The sequence below is a fragment of the Capsicum annuum genome, chromosome 6, assembly GCF_002878395.1.
Source record: "Capsicum annuum cultivar UCD-10X-F1 chromosome 6, UCD10Xv1.1, whole genome shotgun sequence".
NCBI classification, from domain to species: domain Eukaryota; kingdom Viridiplantae; phylum Streptophyta; class Magnoliopsida; order Solanales; family Solanaceae; genus Capsicum; species Capsicum annuum.
In genome coordinates, this window is record NC_061116.1 from 4,666,268 (window position 1) to 4,688,693 (window position 22,426).

General features: G+C 33.7%; 2 protein-coding genes and 1 pseudogene across 3 annotated transcripts; 2 read left to right on the plus strand and 1 right to left on the minus strand.

Annotated features, from left to right (window-relative positions):
• Positions 1–1,309: 1,309 nt before the first annotated feature.
• Positions 1,310–6,981, plus strand: LOC107873611 (E3 ubiquitin-protein ligase RNF4). 2 transcript variants are annotated; one of them, XM_016720529.2, is made up of 6 exons: positions 1,310–1,458; positions 4,538–4,807; positions 4,937–4,994; positions 5,902–6,014; positions 6,131–6,363; positions 6,718–6,981. In XM_016720529.2, the coding sequence occupies exons 2-5, from the start codon at positions 4,556–4,558 to the stop codon at positions 6,353–6,355; spliced, it is 648 nt and encodes a 215-aa protein (XP_016576015.1). In that variant the 5' UTR covers positions 1,310–1,458; positions 4,538–4,555; the 3' UTR covers positions 6,356–6,363; positions 6,718–6,981. The 2 variants fall into 2 exon arrangements, with proteins under 2 accessions (XP_016576015.1, XP_047269403.1); XM_047413447.1 differs by lacking the exon at positions 1,310–1,458 and adding an exon at positions 4,279–4,302.
• A 1,571-nt stretch (positions 6,982–8,552) lies between these two features.
• LOC107875167 (norbelladine synthase) lies at positions 8,553–9,515 on the minus strand. Its single transcript, XM_047413554.1, has 4 exons — positions 9,114–9,515; positions 8,956–9,012; positions 8,795–8,828; positions 8,553–8,620 (listed from the first exon to the last, which is right to left on the minus strand). The coding sequence occupies exons 1-4, from the start codon at positions 9,513–9,515 to the stop codon at positions 8,553–8,555; spliced, it is 561 nt and encodes a 186-aa protein (XP_047269510.1).
• A 7,839-nt stretch (positions 9,516–17,354) lies between these two features.
• LOC124899268 overlaps positions 17,355–22,426 on the plus strand; it is a 15,553-nt pseudogene continuing 10,481 nt past the window's right edge.

A 22,426-nucleotide genomic window follows, 5' to 3' on the forward strand; every position in this document is an offset into this window, starting at 1 on the left:
TCTTGTTAAAATATCTTTTTCTATAATATATAATTACCATAGTATCGTATGAAGACTAATTTACGAGACCAATTATAAAATTATTGGAGTTTAAAATTGATTTTGAAACAAATAAAGTATTTGATATAGCTGTTTTAATTTATTAAAATGGAAAATAAAATGAAACTTTACTATTAAGAACGACTTAAATATAGGGAAAATTTCAAAAATAGCAACTTTGTAGCCTTAATTATAACTTTTATAGCAACAATTTCATAATTACGAAAAATAACAAATTATATTTTGTATTTAAGTAAAATGTTGCTATATAAATACATATACAAATATATATGTATTACTCATAAATACATATGCACAAATGAAAAATACATATTCTTCTATTACTATGAAGTAGGTAAAATATTGCTACTTTTGTTATAGGTTGTAATTTTAAAGAAGTGTTGCTATTTATTATAATTATAATCTTAGAATTAGATTCTGTAATTTTAAAATGGAAAATCAAATGAAACTTTACTATTAAGAACGACTTAAATATATCCCTGGTTATATTTTCATGTACAAAATATACCTTCCTTTGTTATACTTTACATCCATACATACCATGTATTATGAAAAATAGTTTTAAAATATTCTTTATTATATTTTCTGTCCAAATTTACCTTTTCCATTATACTCGCTCTGTTTCATTTTATGTGATAACCTTTGAAATTTTTTTAAAACATACAATCTGAAATCATATTTGAATATTGTGCGATGTTATTTCTTTTTGAGACGGACTAAAAAGAAAAGTGTGCCACGCAAAAACAAATTTTTGACAAAAAAAAAACACACCATAAATTTCGATAATTTGGAGTTTAATTACAGAAAATTCCGCATTTTGCATAATTACTGAAAATTTTTATTTTGGGTCTATCGAGATACATAATTATCTGTCGATACATCAAAAAAATATATTTTTTCTTTGTAAAGATACATAATTACCTTCTGATATTTATTTTTCGGTTTTGAACCTGTCGAGATAAATAATACATCCAACAAAGGTAGATTTTTTTCTTTGTAAAGATACATAATTAACTTTCCATATATATTTTTTAATTTTGAATCTATCAAGATATATAATTTAGCTGTCGATATATTCGGTAAACATACAAAATTAATTAAGATTTTTATAATAACTTTTTAAGGATGAACTTTTGCATAAATATATAATAAGTTAAAAGCGTGTGCTTACGTTATTTTCCAAAAATAAAATAAAAGTGTGTGTTTACGTTATTTTCCAAAAATAAAATAAAATTGTATTACACTATTTGAATTTCAAATCAAAGTTAAATAAGTCTAAAAAAGAAACCGCTTTAAACCGCTTTACTTTAAACACACTCTCTCTCTCTCTCTCCATCTCTATAAATAAAACCCTAAAACAAAAATTACTCAATTTTGTAATTGTAAACAAAAATTCAGGTTAGATTTATTTATTTATTTGTAATTATTGCCCTCATTTATCTTGTTGTTCTTCGTTTTTCTGTTTAATCAGCCTTTTAATCTGCAAAATTCTGCTTATATATTTGTCATCTATATATACTAAATTTTTTGTTTATTTATTATTATGTATTAATTAATTAATTAGATCGCGAACTAGTTGTTGTTATAGTTGTATGTTCTTTTTTTTTTTCTTTATTTATTATAGCTGTATTAAGGTGTGTGTGTATTTTATCTTCTTCGGACTTCACTTTATGGAACTATATTGGGCTAAGTTGCCCGGACCCTGCAAAAATGTTGGCGCACTTGTGTCGGATCCTCCAAAAATGCATTATTTTTGAAGGATCTGACACGCATCCGATGACATTTTTGAAGAGTTCGAGCAGCATAGGTAGTGAGCAGCATAGATACTGGGTATCTATGTATTTATGTTGCTCGGACTCATAAAAAATGGTGCGTGTCGGATCCTTCAAAAGGTAGTGCATTTTCGAAGGATCCGACACGGTGCGACAATATTTTTAGAGAGTCTGAGCAACTTAGCTGGTTATGTGGTGTTGTTGTTGTTGTAAGTGTGGGGTTCGGGCCCGTTTGCGTGTACCTCGATTAATTATACATGATATGCGATACCTGTTGCTAGTAACTCTGTCTACTAAGGTTATGACAAGATATATTTGGGAGTAAATAAGCATTTCGGATTTGTTTGTGCGCACCTCGATTAATTATATAGGATATTTGTCTCTTGTTACTAGCAATAGGTTTCGAAAATGTCATCGGGTGCATGTTGGATCCTACAAAAATTAGCGCATTTTTGAAGGATCCGGCATGGTGCGGCAACATTTTTAGAGAGTCCGAGCAACTTATCTGGGTACGTTGCTGTTGTAAGTGTAGAGTTGGGGCCCGCTTGTGTGTACCTCGATTAATTATACAGGATACTTGACACACCTCTTACTAGTAACAGTAACAGGTACAGGATAACTGTGTCTACCAAGGTTAGAATGAGATAGATGGGAATAAATAAGCATTTCGGATCTGTTTGCGCGCACCTCGATAATTATACATGATAGTTGCCTCTTGTTTCTAGCAATAGGTACTAGGTAACTCTGTCTACCAAAGTTAGGACAAATGGGAATGAATAAGCATCTGCAGATTGACAATTCAGTTTAAATATAGTCAAATTAGTTGAAGAGGTTTTCGCAAAAGCCTCTCTACTTGACAAGTTAGAGCTAAAGTTTGTATACACTCTATCCTACCCAGATCCCACTTGTGAGACTCGACTGGGTATGTGTTTGTTGTTGCTGTTCTCAATATAGTCAAATTTTATTGAATCATTTGAATTGGGGGAGCAACTAGAGTGGAAATGGGTACATTGAGATTTATTTTAGCGAATGCGCTAGTTTGGGACTGAAGTGCGTTGATTTGATTTAAGCTGTGTTGTTTATGTTAAAGTTTCGCCGAATTCAGGACGCATATTAGGGCAGAAGGTTAGTAGGTAACAGTGCATTGTCTTGTTATCTGTCCATACTGGTTGTTGATATAGTTGTGTGGTTTCATTTGAGCATTTGTGGATTGACTTGCACTCTAGAAATAGTCAAATTGTGTTGTATCCTCTAAATAGGGGTTCAAATAGAGTGGAATGAGTACGTTGGATTTTATATAGCCAACACACTAGTTTGGGATTTGAAGCGTGTTGAGTTGATTTAAGTTGTGTTTTTTCTGCTAAATTTTGCCCAATTTGCTGTGGATGACAGAGTAGGCCAGAACGTTAGTATGTAGCAGTGAGTTGTCTTGTTATCCGTGCATACTGTTTGTTGTTATAGTTGTGTGGCTTCATTCGAGCATTTGTAGATTGACATTCAGCCTAAAATTAGTCAAATCGTGTTGGATCCGCTTAATAGGGGACGTATAGAGTTGAACAAATACATTGGATTATATATAACCAACACACTAGTTTGGGATTGAAGCTTTTTGACTTGATTTAAGTTGTGTGGTTTCTTTCGAGCATTACAAAGTACAGGACGGCTTATGTAGATTGACATTCAGTCTAAATATAGTCAAATTGTGTTGAATACTATGTTACTCGGACTCTCCGAAAGTGTCAATGGGTGCGTGTCGGATTCTCCAAAAGTAGTGTATTTTTGGAGAATCTGTCACCGGTGTGGCATCAAAAGTGAAGAGTCCACACAACTTAGGTTGAATATTCTGAATAGGGACAAATAGAGTTTATAGCCAACACACTAGTTTGGATTGAAGAGTGTTGAGTTGATTTAATTTGTTCGGTTTTTGCTAAAATTTTGCCAAATTGCTGAGTTTTTGTTTGAACAGGTCGATTTATAGTGAGGGTCCTCGTCCTGCTTTCATGCTGTCAGTATTGGTTTTGTGGTTACAATACAAAAACAACAACAACAAACCCACTGTAGTCAATCTGGGAGGGTAGAGTGTACGTAGACTTTACCCTTATCTTGTTGAGGTAGAGAGGTTGTTTTCTAAAGACCCTCGGTTCGAGTAACGCACATCAAAGCAGTTAACAGGAAAATACAGAATTAAACATAACAAGGTTTTGAGGTTACAATTTCGAAGTTAATTTTGTGGTCTGGGTCTGGTTTAACTATATGTAAAATTCAAATTTGGAACTTGAATGGGCTATGGTTAAGCCGGATAACTTTTCAAACTCAAAGTTGTAAAGAAAAAAGCTATTTGGTTCAGTTGGACTGAGTTTAGTATTAAGTTGTAGAGCTCGATTGCGGTTGACGGAAGGAGTGTGAAGGGTTCTAGGGATACACGCGCACTTCCGATGTCCATGCTTTGCTTTCCAGATCGCAGCCCAATGTAAATACAACTTGCTAAAATTCTTGAAAACATACAATTTGCAAGTCTATTCATTGATCGCCGTGGTGTATGTTAAGGTCCACTGTAATAGCTCATGCGGAAGTATATTTAGTAAATTTGAGATACTTGCATTACTACTACTTCTTTTTATTCTTGCTTTTTGAGGTAATAGATTATTAAGAATATAAACCCTATCATGACTTCAAATTTTTCCGTCTTTTCCTGTTTTAATTAGGGTACAACTGAGCATAACATGAGTACCCGAGATAGAAGGGCACAACAAAATAAGCGTACAAGGTCCAACTCGAGAAGAAATACCGTGCTAAATGTGGATCTAAATGCTGCACCACAAGGTGAGAACGGAGATCAGGAAGTAACTTCTACTCATGCTGTGTCGGGGGATACAACAAATGGACAAAGAGGTGCCTCTTTGACACCTGCAGCAATTGACGTTGAGGCACTTGATGATGATGTGATTATATCATCCCCTAGGGCATTTGCAGCAGTACGTACTTTCCCTTATGCTAATTGTTTTTTCCTTCGTTAAGTTTGTTTAGTGGTGCATCATGTCTGTGATTATGGCCGATGTTTCACATCAAGTCTAATATGTTAGCGATCTTCTTATTTTTATTAGGCTAAGAACAACTCCAGAAGGAATCAAGGACGGGTTATTGTGCTTGATGTGGATTCCGGTAATTTTTTTCCTGCTCTTAAGCCTGTTACACCGTGCAGGTAGTTTGTTCATTTTTAGGTATAGAACTTTTTTATTTGCGCTAGATAGGAAGCATCTGACTTGAATAGCTTAGAGCAACCTCTCTTTTTCTTTGTTAATGGTTAAGTAGGTATGAGATGAAACTAGCAACATCACGTCATATAGAATACGATTGACATGTTCGAGCATAGCTTATAGTTTATGTTGATGATCTCGTTGTTTCCACGAGCGCATCCTGTTGTAATTATAGTGATCTCTTTAGGAGTGGAATAAGAGGATTTTTCATTTTTTTTTCCCTTTCAAATTCTAATACTCTTGTTCGTAGACAAAGCGGATTTAGAATTGTCTTTCGTTTCAAGGCATAACTTGTATCCATGCGCTTCATATTCGCCCAGAGTTCGCTCCCAGAAATATAGCCATCCTGTCCCCCTCACGTCAATCCCACGAGCCTCTTATCCATTCTCATTGAGAGATGGTGGGAGACATGCAAAAATCTCCTATTTCCTTGGGGATACCAATTGAATGTACCAATTTTTTTTGCCTTAATGAATGGATCATAATTAATGCTTCTGTCCTTGATAAACGTAAAGCGGGATAATTATAAGTAAAATCCGAAAAATGGATCTTGAAATGAAATAATGCCTTGCCAGTATCAACAGAATTTTCGTTAAGAGTATTTTTTTCGAATCATCTTGTGGTTGGGAAGAGAAGTGTGTAGGTAACAAGGTTTTCATGGGGAATTTGAGCTGTGGTATGGTATGGTTTTCTAATTAGTTTTGTATCGTAAGTGCTTGACCTGATGTATCATTTTTCATGGAACGCTTGGCTTGATTTAATTCTTCCATTACCCTTTGTGATTGGCTTCGGTTGGTTCACGACTATTTCAGAGGACCCTGCGCCTAGGGGTAGCAGTCGCGACAAGCGTAGGAGGGCCTCTACAAATCAAGCAACGACCAGTGGTAATGTTCCGATAGACCTAGAAGGACATAACTGTCAAAAGGTAGACATGCCATATACTCTAGCTGAAATCATCTTGTTTTTAAGCATCTGTTTATTATGGATCCACCATATCGAGTTATAAAACATTGTTCTAATTAATTTTGCTCCCCGTACCAGAGAGTCGATCTAAAAAGTGCAATACCACCACCACCAAAAGAGCCTACATTTAGCTGTCCAGTGTGCATGGGTCCATTAGTCGAGGAGATGTCGACTAAATGTGGTCACATTTTCTGCAAGGCGTGCATAAAAGCATCCGTTGCTGCTCAGGGTAAATGTCCTACGTGTAGGAGGAAAATGACTATGAAAGACACCATAAGAGTGTATCTTCCCACCACATGTTAAGCCAAAAGGTATGTTTACCGCTCCCTCACACTTTGATCTCTCTCTGCCGCCTCATTCTTGTGTGCTAGTGTTGTAATCTACTCACATATGGAAAGTGCTAACAGGTCGTTTGGTTCATATTCTAGTTATGTGAGAATTATATAATAAAGATGATTTATGCCTTGAAAATTATTCACATTCTAGTTATGTGTCAAGTGCTGTGAACCTGTTTTCCAACTCCATCTTCGTAAGTTCCAAATAAAAGTGTTCTCGTCTCTCATTCACAAAAAGTATAACCAAATCACCGGTTAAAAGTTTTGCTACCTTTGCGGATAGTGCATCTCAAACGCTATTATAACTTGGTTAACCGGTTTATTTGACAGGATTTGGCTAACATATACATGACCTCTGGAGGAAGTGTGTGACATTGAGAGTTGAAGAGGGAAGTATGGCTGGAAACACTTTTGTTCAGTAAGTTTTAGGTCACATTTAGTGATGTAATATTTTAATCTGTACCTTTAAAAGATGTTTGTAATTAGTAAATGGATTTAAGCTATATGCATTGACATTCATCTATTTACATTAGTGTAATATACCTTGAAGAAAGTCTATATGAACCATTCTGCAAATCCCTGCTTAGGGGCTCCCATCGTTTTTGATAATTGATTGATTCTCGAGCGTAATGCAAGGTAATGCTGCATACAATACACCCTTGTGGTGGGGTCCTGCCCCAGACCCCAGACCCTATGCATAATGGGAGCTTTAGTGCATCGGGCTGGCCTTTTATAGATTCTCGAGCGTTAGTGATATGCAGTTTGAACTTGGTGGAAAAATGGGCATGTTATCTCCTTTCTAGTACCTTTCTTTTTTGTTATTCGAAGAATCTTCCGGTGACACATGGTTTGAAACTTGGTGGATAATGGACCCGTTCCTCGATCCTTCCTTATTTACCATGCTTTTTGTCTGTGGTGGGGTTTAAAATAGCGATGTATGCTTAATTCACACATCACAAGTTGTGGTTTCATCACTAAGTTTAAGTTGTAGGAGCTAAAGCCACTTTAATGTAGATCTTATCAATGAAGAATATAGGGGAAAAAAGATGTTTTTGGTAAGGTAAGCCCCCCATACTTTAGATCCTATCAATGAAGAATATAGGATAAAAGAATGGTTTCAATAAAGGCCAAGTTCCCCTTAGATCTTATCAATGAAGAATATAGGGAAAGAAAATGGTTCTAATAGTAAGACCCCCTTATGCACCAAAGGGTGTGGCCTAGTGGTTCAATGAAGTTGGGTTGAACGCTATGAGGTCTTGGGTTCAATTTTCAATAGAGATAAACACACACATACGGAGGTGAGTTTTTCCTATCTGTTCTAGCCTTGGTAGATAAAATTACCTGATATCTGTTGCTGGTGAGAGGTGACAGGTGTCCCATGGAATTAGTCAAGCTTATGTGCAAGCTGACCCGAACATCATGGTTATAAAAAAATAATAATTAGTAAGACCCCCTTACTTTTAGATCTTATCTGTGAAGAATATGGAAAAAAGAGTAGTTTGGTTGACGAAATAGTCCTAGTGTCCAAAATGATATGACGAAATTCAAAGAAATATCTGAATCGAATGAAACGTAAAAAGAAAAAGATTATCTAATTAGTAATCAAATAATTAATGAATCATTTAGTCAAATTGAATTTGTTGTCCGAGCTGATTGGTCAGACGACGACTACTACACTTATTATTTTAGTATTAGCCGCCTATCCTGGAATGGAATGGGATGGAATAGAAAGAAAGCGAAGCGCTAGCGCTACTGGGTCGGTAAATTGTGAAAAGGAATTATATGGAGATAGTTGATCAGAGTTACTTCGAAAAGAAAAGAGTAAACTCATCAAATTTCTCCAATTTTCTCGAATTGTACCTATAGTCAAAATAGTTATGAACAAAGTTGTCGTTGTATCATATTGTATATTATTAGATCGAAAAAAGATGCACTTAAACTTGCATAAAGTTGAACAAATAGACATATGCGTTCTATGTGTAATAATACACGTAGGATGCCATGTAGGACCTGAATTGGCCAAGTAAGATGCCTAATAGGACACTTGCGTGTACTTGTTCAATTTTATACAAGTTTAAGTGTCTACTTATGCACACTCAAAGTTGGATGATGTAGATAAAAATTGAAGTTAAATTAAATGGCACATTTAGGTATTACTCCTTTATCTAAATAGTAGAAATCATAGTAGCATCAATATTTAACAAAGTTAACCTAATATCTTTGCTGCCAAATTCTGTTTCATTGAAATGATGAAATAAGCCAAACAATTACCAGAACCAAAGAAATTACAAACAAAGCTTGAACCATTGACACTCTAGTAATCAAGGACAAGTTTCGTGGGTTCAACTAAACACAAAAAGAAAAAGAAAGAAACTTAAAACCATATATAAAATAAAATCACACTCACGTTTATCATAGCGTTTCGAATCCTGAATCCGCCTCTGAACAGACGAAAACATCAGGCAGACGATTGACTATAGTTGCCCTAAGTTACACACTTTGCAACCAAATTCATTCCTTTTGGCTCGGACTAAGTACACATATGCAAAAAAAAACTTAAAACCATACATGAAATAAGATCACACTCATATATTCATCATAGCGTTTTGAATCCTGGATCCGCCTCTGAACAGACGAAAGCATCAGGCAGAAGATTGACTATTGGTGCCTTGAGTTACACACTTTGCAACCAAATTCATTATATCCACAAAGGGTTGGATACTAACAAATGAGACATTAGCTATTGCTTCTTCCTTAACTTCATATTCAATTGTTGCTTTTGTAATACATGTATCTTTATCCTTTTCTATGACTTCAAACTTAACCTTATAAAGTGTAAAACCAAGATCAAGAAGTCCACCTTCCACTACTTGAGCAATTTTCACCCTCTTAACATCATCAACAACAACAAATTTCTCTTTGTGAGATGTCAAAAGTGGTGTGCCTGGTGGAAATGTTACTTTGAGGATTGATCCAACACCACCATCACCTTCAAGTATATCGACCCGGTGAACGATATTCGGGAGGTGTTTAACTACAATATTAGCTAGTTGAATAGTGCCATAGATTTTCCAAACTTCATTTGCTGCAACAGGAACTTCAATCTCTTGAGAAAGTGTTCCAAACATGTTGTTTTGATAGAGTGAAAATGTAGTTAGTTTTGAGGATGTTTTGATTATTGAATGTGTTCCTTTCATGTACGTTTGAGTTATATATATAGGTCATAGGGTGTGTTTGGTATGAACGAGAGATTTGGAGTAACTGGTAAAGTTGCTGTCATGTGACCAGGAGGTTACGGGTACAGAAATGCAAGGTAAGACTGCGTACAATACATCAAGTCACCGGATCCTGCGCATAGCGGATGCTTCAGTACACCGGGCTATCCTTTAAGGAGTGTTTGGTATGGACGAGAACTATCTTACGCAAAGTGTTTTCTTATGTTCCCATGTTTGGCTGGACAAAATTTTTGAAGAACATTTCTTCCAGGAAAACAAGTTCCTTAAAACTGAGGAGAATGACTTGCTTCACAGAAGCCGAAAAAACAAGTTCCATAAGCGATATTATATGTTTATTGTATCCTCACATCCCACCCCCGAGGCCCACACTCCACCACCTCCCACCTCTATAGTTTCTTGCTGGATAACATATAAATATTGTTGAGATAACATTTTCTTTACTTACTTACCAAACACTAGAAAATAAATTAAAATCCAAACTTAATTTTCAAAACATTTTCTAAAAAGTCATTTTTGATGAAAAGTATATTCTTTCATACCAAACAAACTCATAGAGACAAAAAAGATAACATTGGGAGCATATAATTAGGCCTGCCGAATGAGAGATGCGATGTCGACATATTCTTAACTTATAATTAGCATATTGCCGGACTAATTATATATTTTGATAAATTTAGAATAAAAATAATATATATCAGGAGTTAATTATATATCTTTATAAGAAAAAGTTATATCTTTATTGGATGTGTATCTCAACATACTAAATACTAAAATAAAAAAAATATATCAGGAGCTAATTATGAATTTTTACAAAAAAAAATACATATTTGTTGGATATTTTATGTATCTCGACAGGTCCAAAATTGAAAAAATGTATTGAGAGCTAATTATTGCATCTTTACAAAAGAAAAAATACATCTTCGTTGAATGTATAATAGGGGGCTAATTATGTATCTTAATAATTCCAAAATTAAATTTTTTAATAATTATTCAAATATAAAAATTTTCTATAATTAAACTTTAAACTGTCAGGATTTATGTTGTTTGCCTTTTTTACGGTGACGGACCATTATACATCTATAACAATATTTGACAACAAAAAAAATGGAAAAAGTTTATTCATTTTTTTATATTAGATGTCATACTACATATCACATGACGTTCAAAAGGTCATGTATTTTTACCAAAAGAGACTTGAAAGTGCCTTGATTTTTGTACAAGTAAATGAAGCAATAAAGGGCAAATTTGGAAGAGAAAGTTTTTCGGTTGGCAATGTAAACAAGGACATACAAAAAATGTAGATTGCTCCGTATGTTATATTATTGGTTTTAATTTATTTGATCTATTTTCTTTATTAGTCAATTTAAAAGTAACGAAAAAGGGTTAAAAATATCCTTGAAGTATTAAAAATGGATTAAAAATATCTTTCGTTTATTTTTTGGCTCAAAAATATATTTCTTCTTATTTTTTTGGCTCAAAAATACTCTTTCATTAATTTTTCAGCTAAAAAATACCCTTCTCTTAAATGGAATGCCACCAAATACACCACGTGAAAAAAAATACTTAATCATTCCATGTCAGCATATACGTGAAAAATCACTCCATTTAATCATCTTATCAGTCCATTTTATTCTATTTAAAAATCCAACCTGACCCATATTAAAAAAACCTGAACTAAGAGGAAACAAATTGAAGAATTTGATTGCTTATTTCGAATCGATCAAGGCAAAAGATGAGGAAGCAATCAGGTCCTCAAATTGTTGACATGAAAGAATCAAGTTTTAATTAGGTCGACCCTAAACAATTGGATCTTCAAATAATCGGTTCGGTGTCCAAGAGCTCGGATTGCTACTGAATGTCCTATCTAAATTAGTCTAATAAGAAACCTGATTGTAGTGAGAGGAATGGTAATTCAAAGACAAAATTAAAATTTGGAGAGAGAAAGTTTAGCGACAATGTCGGACAACCACAAGTTGGTGAGTTCAAGAATTGCTCGAGTAAGTCTCGTAACTTTAAAAACGTTAATAATGAAATGAAATATGGTGAAAGGGATGATTCGAGAAAAAAAATTAAAGAATTGATTTTTACCTCTTGATTTGATTTTTTGAATATGGGTCGGATTGGGTTTTTAAATAGAATAAAATGTGTTGATGGTTAGATGAATTAAATGGAGTTATTTTCCATGTGTATGCTGATATGGACTGATTAAGTGTCTTTTTTTAATCCACGTGGCATGTCCGGTGGCATTCCGTTAGAGAGAAGGATATTTTTGAGCCAAAAAATTAACGGAAGGGTATTTTTGAGCTAAAAAAATTAATGAAGGGGTATTTTTGAGCCAAAAAATAAACGGAGGATATTTTTGATTCATTTCCAATAATTTAGGGATATTTTGGTCCTTTTCTGTAAAAGTAATGATATTTTTCTTTTTAGTAATTTTTTATTTTTAACTTTTCACATAACATATTTACGATCATAAAATTAAAGTATCCCTAATTTAAGACCATAAGATGCAAAAACCTTTTTTATATTTTTAAATTTTGTGATAAGTTCAAACAGATCAATAAATTTAAAACGAAAAGTATATAAGTAAAGTAATATAACTATAAAATTACATTATATATATATATTTATAGTATTAATAATATCAATGGCATATCATTACTTAGCTTACCATATATATGATATTTGGTGTGTGTACCCACAAGATCCACATCTTTCCCCAAATAAAATTTAATTAGTATTAATATAAATAAAAAATTGTAATTATCTGAAAATAGTAGCTCATTTTTTCATTCATCCCAAGTAAAATTATTAGTATTAATATAAATCAAGATTTGTAATTATCTGAAAATAGTTGCTCAATTTTTCCATTCTTCCCAAGTAAAATTATTAGGATTAATATAAATCAAGATTTGTAATTATCTGAAAATAATAGCTCAATTTTTTTCATTCATCTGATTCCAAAGAACAAAATGGATCAAAATAAGAACAAAATATAAGTTGAACACTAAGGATTATTTACAGGGCCATTCGTACCAAAAAGTTTTATTTCGGGTGATCTTTTATTCTTTTCCTTCAATATTTTAAGTAGTAAAAAACTAATCGAAATACTTATGACATTAAAAAAGTTCGTAAGGCAATTTTTTTTTTTTTTTTTTTGCAAGACACAAGTTATGTCTTATAAAATATATGTTCAATTTCAAAATATTATGTCTTAAAGAAGTTCATAACCCATTAATAACTCTAGGGTGAAGTTGGTAAAGTGTTTGCGTTCCCAAAATATTGAGGCCCCCATATTTTTCACTACTGATTTTTATTTTTATGATCATACATTTTCACTTAAAATAATATTGAAGATTGTAACAAAAAAAGGTCAAAATTTATATATATAATCTATATCTATATCTCTAATCTATAATCTATATCTATAGTATATTAAAAGTGTGAAGACCCTTAGAAAAGTGATTTGAACTTTTTGCCCTTCATTAAAAGTCTTTGCTTTAGATAAAATCGTCTTTTAACCTTTTTTTATTTAATTTTATATAATTATTTTTATAATATTGACTAAACTCCTAAAATATATAGGAAGAAGAATCAATTAATATTTTTTTATTATAAAAAAACTCCTAAAATAAAAGTACTAAAAAGGAATTATTCATGCATTGTCGAACAAGAATTTATGTGGAACAAAAAAGAAAGGAAATAAAATACATGTGGTAACAATATCTAACAAGGCTTTTAAAAAGGATAACATTTCATTTTTGAAATATGAACTTTTTTAGTTTTAAAAAAAAAAAGAATACTAACATCGTATGGTAGCTATATTTTTAAGTGTAAATTAGGATACTAATTAGGAAAGTTAGAATTAGCTTTGGTATCCCACTCGCAACATAACGGCTATACCTATAATCTATATCTATATTATAATATATAAAAGTGTGAACGCCTTAAAAAAGTGATTTAAACTTTTTACCCTTCATTAAAAGACTTTTCTTTAGACAAAATAGTTTTTTAACTATTTTTTAATTTGTTATTTAATTATTTTTTATTATATTAACTAGATTTCCCTAAAATATATGAGACTCCTAAAATATATGGTAGGAGAATTAATTAATATTTTTCTTTCTACTAGACTTCCTAAAATAAATTGACTCGTAAAATATATGGTAGGAGAATTAATTAATATTTTTCTTTCTACTGTTCAATTAGAAAAATACTCCATCCTAAAATAGGACTCTATTAATGAAATACTTCTATAAATATTGAGATGTACGTTAAACTAGAGAAAAAACCGGTTTGCCTATTGGGAGAATATGATTGATGCTTATCTAACTTGATTCGATTGCATGTCTAGATGGTGGATGTTTGATTTTCTAACCCTCAACTTCTTCACTGTTTTTGTCAGCATAATAGAATTCAATATGTGTGTATATATATATCTTCTTTGTTTTCATTCAAAATCATTTTTTAGGGTCAAAATTTCTGCTCAGACAAGAATTAGTTGGATCAAAATCGAATATTTGTGATCATTATTATATATTTTTTATAGTTTACAGGTCATAGATGAATTTCCATTGGCTTTGAAGAATTTCTTGTGTAAAGTTTAGGTTTAGTTGAATTGTTTTGATATCTTTATTATCTAATTGTTTTATTTTAATTTACAGATGCTAGATGAATGTGGGTCGGCTTTAAAATTTTTTTTAGGTACAGGTTAGGTTTAATTTTATTATCGTAATATTTCTATGGGTTTGTTATTTTGTGGTAGTTTATAATTCGTAGATAAATCTCGATCGGCTTTGAAAAATTTTTTAGTGTAAAATTTAAGTTTAATTGTATCGTGTTGATATCACTTTTATCGTATTATTTTGTTGCAGTTTACAAGTGATAGATAAATCTTAATCGGCTTTGAGGAACTTTTTTATGTAAAGGTTAGGTTTAGTTGTATAATTTTAATATCTCTATTATTTTATTATTTTATTATTGATTACAGGTGGTAGGTGAGTGTTGGACAACTTTGAGAAAACTTTTGTGTATAAAGATTAGATTTAATTGTATTATTTTGATGTATCTATCATTGTATTATTTTGTTGCAATTTACAACTAGTAGATGAATGTCGATTGACTTTTAAAAATAATTTTGCTAAGATTAAGTTTAATAAATAAATTCTACATCTTTACATACTCAAAAGATATTAAATTTAATTATTATATTTATCTTTATTATTTAAGTAAATATCCTATTTAATGTAATGTTTGAACTCAGTACACCTAAACTAGTAATATAAAAATGTGAAGGCCTTAGAAATGCCGTTTGAACTTTTGGTTCTTCATTAAAAGTCTTTACTTTAGATAAAATCGTCTTTTCACCATTTTTTTAATAATATTTAATAATTAAAAATTAATTAAATATATTTATGATAAAACATTTCCTTATAAGAAGTCATCAAAATTAATGAAAACTAATATTTTTTTCATTAGTTTAAGAACTCTAAAAGAACTAAATTTGATTTTAAACAGATTTAAAAAGTCTATAAATCTAAATCTACATCTACAATATATTAAATCCATTAAACACTTGACACTTCTGGTAGTAAAATATATATGTGCTTACAATAAAATATTTTGAAATTTTTGTACTTCATTAAAAACCTTCTTAATAGATAAAATAATCTAATTTTAAATAATTAAAAGTTACACTTACAAGGCATGCGCGGCTAAACTAGCATATATATATATATATGAAAAAATATTTATCATTTACTAAAAATATTTTAGGATATTGAATTAAATAACTTAAATCTAATTTAGTTTTGTATTTTATTTTTTGAGGTTGACGAGGTCAAGGCGGCTATTCATAGGGTGTGTCGGCAGGGGCGGAGCTATATATACATGGTTAAAATTATTTTTTATGTATATATAGTAGATGTCGAACCTCCTTCGGTTAGATCATATGTTCACTTGTGAACCCTCTTGTCGAAAATTCTGACTCCGCCACTGTGTGTCGGGGTAGGGCAACGGAACTCGATAAGATTCCAGTGAATTTTTGAAAGAGTACTAGCGGGGCAGGATTGAAGTGGTTGATAAGGTTGTTTAATATCATTTTTAGGGCGGCGAAGATGCCTGAAGCATGGAGGTGGAGTACGATGATTCCTTTATATAAGAACAAGGGAGATATCCAAAGTTGCAACAACTATAGAAGTATTAAGTTGTTGAGTCATACAATAAAGGTTTAGGAATGGATAGTTGAGTTGAGACTGAGAAGGATCGTGACTATATCTGAGAATCAGCTCGATTTCATGCCAGGTCGCTCTATTACTGAGGCCATTCACCTTGTGATGAGATTAGTGGAGCAATTTTGGGAGAGGATGAACTTGCACATGTTGTTTATTGGTCTTGAGAAGGCATTTATCAAAGTGTCCAGGGAGATTCGGTGAAGGTGCTTGAAGGCTAGAGGGGTGCCAGTGGCGTACATTAGGTCGATTCAGGACATGTATGATGGCTCGAAGACTCGTGTGAGGACGGTACGTGGGGATTCAGAGAACTTTTCAATTTTGATAGGATTGCACTAAGAATTGACTCTTAGCCCTTTTTTTATTTGCCTTGGTGATAGATGTTTTAACACGACATATTCAAGGGGGGAGGGGGGTTCCTTGGTGTATGTTGTTTGCTGAGGATGTGGTATTGATTGACGAGACTCGGGAAGGAGTTGGAGATTTGAAGATAGATCCTTAAGTCTAAAGTTTTTTGGTTGAGCAGGACCAAAAAGAGTACTTGGAGTGTAAGTTTAGTGATGTGTCGCAGGAGGATGAAGTGGTTGTGAAGCTGGACTCTCAGGTCATTCAGAAGAGGGAGAGTTTTAAGTATCTGGGTTTATGATTTAGGGCAATGGTGAAATTGACGAAGATGTCGCGCATCGTATTAGGGTAGGGTGGTTGAAATGGAGGCTCGGTTCAGGAGTTTTATGTGATAAGAAAGTGCTCCCAAAGCTTAAAGGTAAGTTCTACAGAGTGACAGCTCGACCGACTATGTTGTATGGAGCGGAGTGTTGGCCCATTAACAAATCTCACATCCAAAAATTAAAGGTGGCGGAGATGAAGATGTTGCGATGGATATATGGTCATACCAGGAAAGATAGGGTGAGGAATGAGATTATTCGGGGAAAAGATAGGGGTGGCTTCGGTGGAGGACAAGATGCAAGAAGTGAGGTTACATTGGTTCGGGCATGTGATGAGGAGAGGTTATGATGCTCCAGTGCAGAGGTGTGAGACACTTGCTATGGATGATTTTAGGCGAGGTAGAGGTAGGCCAAAGAAATATTAATTAAGAAATAATAATAATTTTTATTATTTCATGGATTTTATATTAATTAAGTTCATTGTTAGTCAAGTCTCCAAAAATTGGTAAACTTTTACCCCAAATCCCAAGTTAATTCAAATCAAATACTCTTCATGTCTCAAAATACATATCAAACTTTAACTAGTATTTTAAGATATAATTTCTTTTTAACATATTGAAAAGAGAAAAATTACAACTTATAGTACCTTTTATATAGTTTCAAATATATATATTTTAATTTTAATTCCTTGCTCATCAAGTTTGTTATTCCAAATTAGGCCACATTGAGATATACAAGTAAGTAAGCCTTAGAGAGATGAAGAGAAATCCTTTGCATTACTCCAACAATGTTGTTATTGAGAATGAGGTAAAATGTTTAGATGATTGTGTTAATCTATTCCAAATGTGAAGCATTACTCTTCAGTCGTTTCTATTTTTAGAGAAATGCGGATATTGGCAATGCCAATTAATGATTTCATCTTGAATAACGTGACTAATTGTTATTGCCTGATGCATCGTTCTAAATTGTGCATTTTCCGTGTTGCCTATTTACGTGAAGAGTGACATTCCGTTCGATGATGTCACTTTTAACACCCTATTGAGGGGATTGTTTGCTGATAATAAGGTCCAAGATGGGGTTGCCCGACCAAGTCATGTATGGAACCGTCATGAATGGGCTTAGTAAAAGGGGTCATATAATTATTCTTCTCCAAGTGCGGGCGCAATTTTGATGCCATGCAAACGCATACGCAATGCATCACGAAGGGATGCAACCCTTCGAGGTAAAAGGCAAACTGTTTCGCGCTGTAGGGTGACCTACGGGTGCAGATGCAGCACAGGTACGCGACCTGTGGGTGCAAACGTAGCGCAGAAGCTACTGAAAATTGCAAAACGTCACCTGCAGCCGCAGATCAGGCGCAGGTCCAGCACATACTGGGCGCAGGGACGTGACTGCTACTGAATAGGTGCTTTTCTGCAGAACCAATGCATCCTTTCTGAAAGGACACATTTAAGGCTATAAATACCTGATATATTCCTCTGGTATAGACATGACTTTTGACAGCAAAAACACTCTTCTTCTATACAAAAACTCTGTGTGATCATTAAGCTGTTGAGTGCGTTCGACGAATCCAACAATTTGAGGTACCACTATTGTTCGGATTGAAAGCCATTTTATCCTGGGAGAAAGATTCCACAACCTCGAGTACAGTGAGGGAAATTATTCCTTAACGACACTCCGTGAAGTCGGGAGACTTGACTTTACATTTCTATTTCATCTTATTTCTAAAAAATAACATACCTCTTGGATAGTTTATTCATAATTTGTGTTGAGGGTGTTAAGGAATTTCATAAGTGTTCTTGTCTTAGATTTGAACTTGGGTTGAAGTTGTTGTTGCATATATATATATACAGATTCTTGTACCCAAAAATATTGAATATAACAATCTTAAGGAATAAACTTTTGAAATCTGTATAGCTTGTTTTCTGGAGATTAAAGCTTTAAGCTTTCTACTCCATTTGAACTTAGCTAGTGATTTGAAGACATAAAATCTTCATAACAAGTTAAAGATCACTCGGTTGACGATTGGAAGTTATAAAAACTTCATCTTAAACTAGAAACAAGAAGTGTTTAAAGTTGCTGCAACTTTTTAATAAATATTTCGATACACTAAAGGTACTGTCTTGTGGTGACAGGAAAATGACGACTGATAGTCAAATGTATGATGCTGGAACGACTATGGCGTCAAATAGTATTGCCACGACGAGTCGTACTAATGCTCCGCAAGCTATGGCAGCGGCGGAGAAACCCAAAAAGTTTGCGGATAGACTTCAAGAGACGACAGTAGAAAATGTTCTTCTACCTCACTACTCTTTGTCTTCAAAGGTTCACGTTTGAGGAAGCTCCGAAGGTGCCCGAGGGAACCTCTGAACAAGAGCACTTCGTGATCGTGGAGGCTTGGAAACGCTTAGACTTCCTTTGCAGGAATTACATCTTGAGTGGTTTCCAAGCTGACCTCTACAATGTGTATAGCAGAACAAAGACTGCAAAAGAGTTACAGGGAGTGCTAGAACAAAAGTACAAGACAGAGGATGCCGGAACTAAAAAGTTCTTAGTTGCAAGATTCCTGGAGTACAAAATGATAGACAACAAGTCTGTTGTTTCCCCAGTGCAGGAACTGCAAATGATCATCCATGATCTTCTTGCGGAAGGTATGATTTTAACAAATGCCTTTGTTGAATAGTTTAAATATGTTCTTAGTATTCACATAACCTTTGTTGTAGGTTTGATTGTGAATGAAGCGTTTCAAGTACCAGCAATAATAGAGAAGCTACCACCTATGTGGAAAGACTTCAAGAACTATTTGAAACATAAATGTAAGGAGATGTCAGTCGAAGACCTGATTGTAAGACTACGCATTGAAGAAGATAATAGGGCTGTGGAAAGAAGGTCAAGAGGCAATTTGCAATGAATGGAGCAAACATTGATGAAGATGTCCAAAACAACTCTAAAAATCGAAAGAAAGCTGGAAATGAAAGCAATCAACCCGAGAAGAAATTCAAGGAGAAGTACTTCAATTGTGGCAAGATTGGCCACAAGTCTATGGATTGTCGTGCCCCGAAGAAAGGAAAGAAGAAGGACCAAGCAAATTTGGCTAAGTTCAAGAAAGAAATGAATTATCCATGTGCTATGCTTTCCGAATTCAACTTGGTGGGAAATCCTCGCGAATGGTGGATGGATTCTGGTGTTACCCGCCATGTTTGTGCTAATAAAGAGTTATTTTCGACGTTCGCTCCGGCTCAAGTAGAATAAAGGATCTACATGGCAAACTCCGCTACTGCAAAGGTAGAAGGAACAGGAAAAGTGTGCTTAAAGATGACTTCCGACAAAGTGTTGACACTTAACAATGTCTTGTATGTTCCGGAGTTACGGAAGAACTTGATTTCAGTTTCACTTCTAGACAAAAACCGATTCAAATGTGCATTTATTTCTGAAAAAATTGTACTTAGTAAAGGAGAAGTGTATGTAGGAAAAGGCTACCTCAATGAGGGCCCATTCAAAATGAATGTAATAAATGTTGAAATCAATAAAAGTTCAAATTCTTCTTACTTCCTTGAGTTTTATGATTTCTAGCATGAACGATTAGGCCATGTTAATTATAAAACATTACGAAAACTAATTAACTTAGAAGTTTTGCCAAACTTTGAGTGCAATAAATCAAAGTATCAAACTTGTGTGGAATCAAAGTATGCTAAGCATCCGTATAAGTCCGTTGAAAGGAATTTTAGTCCCTTAGACTTAATCCACACTGACATTTGTGATATGAAGTCAACACCATCTCGTGGTGAAAAAAAGTATTTCATAACTTTTACTGATGATTGCACTAGATATTGTTATGTCTACTTGCTAAATAGGAAGGATGAAACAATAGATGCGTTTAGGCGATACAAAAATGAAGTTGAAAATCAGTTAGAGAAAAAGATCAAAACTATAAGAAGTGATAGGGTCAGATAATATGAATCTCCCTTCACCGAAATATGTGTAGAGAATGGAATTTTCCATCAAAATACGGCCCCGTATTCACCTCAATCTAATGAAATTGCAGAAAGAAAAAACCAAACTTTGAAAGAAATGATGAATGCCTTACTTATAAGTTCAGGTTTACTGCAAAACTTGTGGGGGAGGCTATCCTTACAGCCAACCGAATACTCAATAGAGTTCCCTATAGTAAGACTCAATCAATTCCTTATGAAAAATAGAAAGGAAGGAAACCCAACTTGAAATATTTCAAAGTGTGAAAGTGTCTAGCAAAGGTCCAAGTTCCTATGCCTAAAAGGGTTAAGATAGGACCTAAGACGGTGGACAGCGTGTTAGGATATGCTAAAAGTAGTAAAGTATGTCGGGTTTTGGTTCATAAATCCGAACATCCGGATATTAATAAAAATACGGTAATTGAATTAGATAATGCTGAATTCTTTGAAAATATTTAACCGTATAAAACTAGACATGAAAAGTCTAGTGGGGGGCCTAAAAGACCTCGATATGAACCAAGTGAGAATGTACATAATGATGAAAATCCAAAATGTTACGCGTCAAAGAACGTTAACTTCGTTTGGATTGGATTTTGGAACATTTCTCTTAGAAAATGAGCCTCAAGCATTTAAGAAAGCAATGGCGCCTTCGGAATCATCCTTTTGGAAAGAGACAGTCGATAGTGAGATTGATTCAATCTTAAGCAACCATACATAGGAGTTAGTTGATCTTCCTCCAGGAAACAAACCTTTAGGTTCTAAATAGATCTTTAAACGGAAAATAAAAGCGGATGGTACTATTGACAAATACAAGGCGAGACTTGTAGTAAAAGGCTTCAAACAGAAAGAAGGCCTTAATTACTTTGATACATACTTGCCAATAACAAGGATAACGTTGATTCGAATGTTAATTGCTTTTGCGGCAGTATATGGTCTTGAAATCCATCAAATGGATGTGAAAACTGCGTTCTTAAATGGAGAATTGGAGAAAAAAATTTACACAAAACAACCTGAGATTTTATGGTTCCAGGAAAAGAAAATAAGGTGTGTAAACTTGTTAAGTCACTTTATGGACTAAAAAAAGCACCTAAACAATGACATGCAAAGTTTGACCAAACCATGTTGGCAAACAGGTTCAAGATTAATGAATGTGATAAATGTGTTTATATTAAAGACACTTCAAATCACCAAGTCATTGTTTGTTTATATGTAAATGATATGTTGATTATCAATAGAGACATTTCTGACATAAATGCAACAAAATGAATGCTCGAGAGCAAGTTTGATATGAAAGACCTTGGAGTTGCGGATGTGATCTTAGGAATAAGAATTCATAGAACTCCACAAGGGTTGGCACTGTCACGGTCTCATTACATTGAAAAGGTACTTGACAAATTCAAGTATATGGAATTTGGTATTTCCAAGACTCCATTGGATGTGAGCTTTACACTTCGAAAGAATGAAGGTGAAAGTGACTCACAATTGGAGTACGCAAGAGTATTAGGATGTTTAATGTATATAATGAACTGTACACGACCAGACATAGCATGCGCTATAAGTGAGTTGAGTCGGTTCACGAGTAATCCTAATAAAACTCATTTGATGGCAATGAAAAGAGTTTTGGAATTTCTTAAATACACTCAAGACTATGCTTTGCATTATAATAAATATCCCTCGGTACTTGAAGGATATAGTGATGCAAATTGGATCACCAGATCGAATGAAGTAAATCTACGAGTGGATATGTATTTACTATCGGTGGAGGAGCGGTCTCTTAGAAATCTTCCAAACAAACATGTATTGCTCACTCTACAATAGAATCTGAATTTATTGCATTGGATAAAGTCGATGAAGAAGCAGAATGGCTCTGGAATTTCTTGAAAGATATTCCTTATTGGCCCAAACCAGTAGCACCAGTATGTATACACTGTGATAGC

Excerpts from the sequence above, each read along its gene's own strand:
- LOC107873611 (XM_016720529.2), top strand. The coding sequence starts at position 4,556 with ATGAGTACCCGAGATAGAAGGGCACAACAAAATAAGCGTACAAGGTCC. Across the intron at positions 4,808-4,936 it reads CCCCTAGGGCATTTGCAGCA|GCTAAGAACAACTCCAGAAG; the intron begins GTACGTACTTTC and ends TATTTTTATTAG. Across the intron at positions 6,015-6,130 it reads AAGGACATAACTGTCAAAAG|AGAGTCGATCTAAAAAGTGC; the intron begins GTAGACATGCCA and ends TCCCCGTACCAG.
- LOC107875167 (XM_047413554.1), bottom strand. The coding sequence starts at position 9,515 with ATGTTTGGAACACTTTCTCAAGAGATTGAAGTTCCTGTTGCAGCAAAT. Across the intron at positions 8,829-8,955 it reads TGAGTGTGATCTTATTTCAT|AGGCGGATTCAGGATTCGAA; the intron begins GTATGGTTTTAA and ends TCGTCTGTTCAG. Across the intron at positions 8,621-8,794 it reads TTCGAAACGCTATGATAAAC|AATTTGGCAGCAAAGATATT; the intron begins GTGAGTGTGATT and ends TCAATGAAACAG.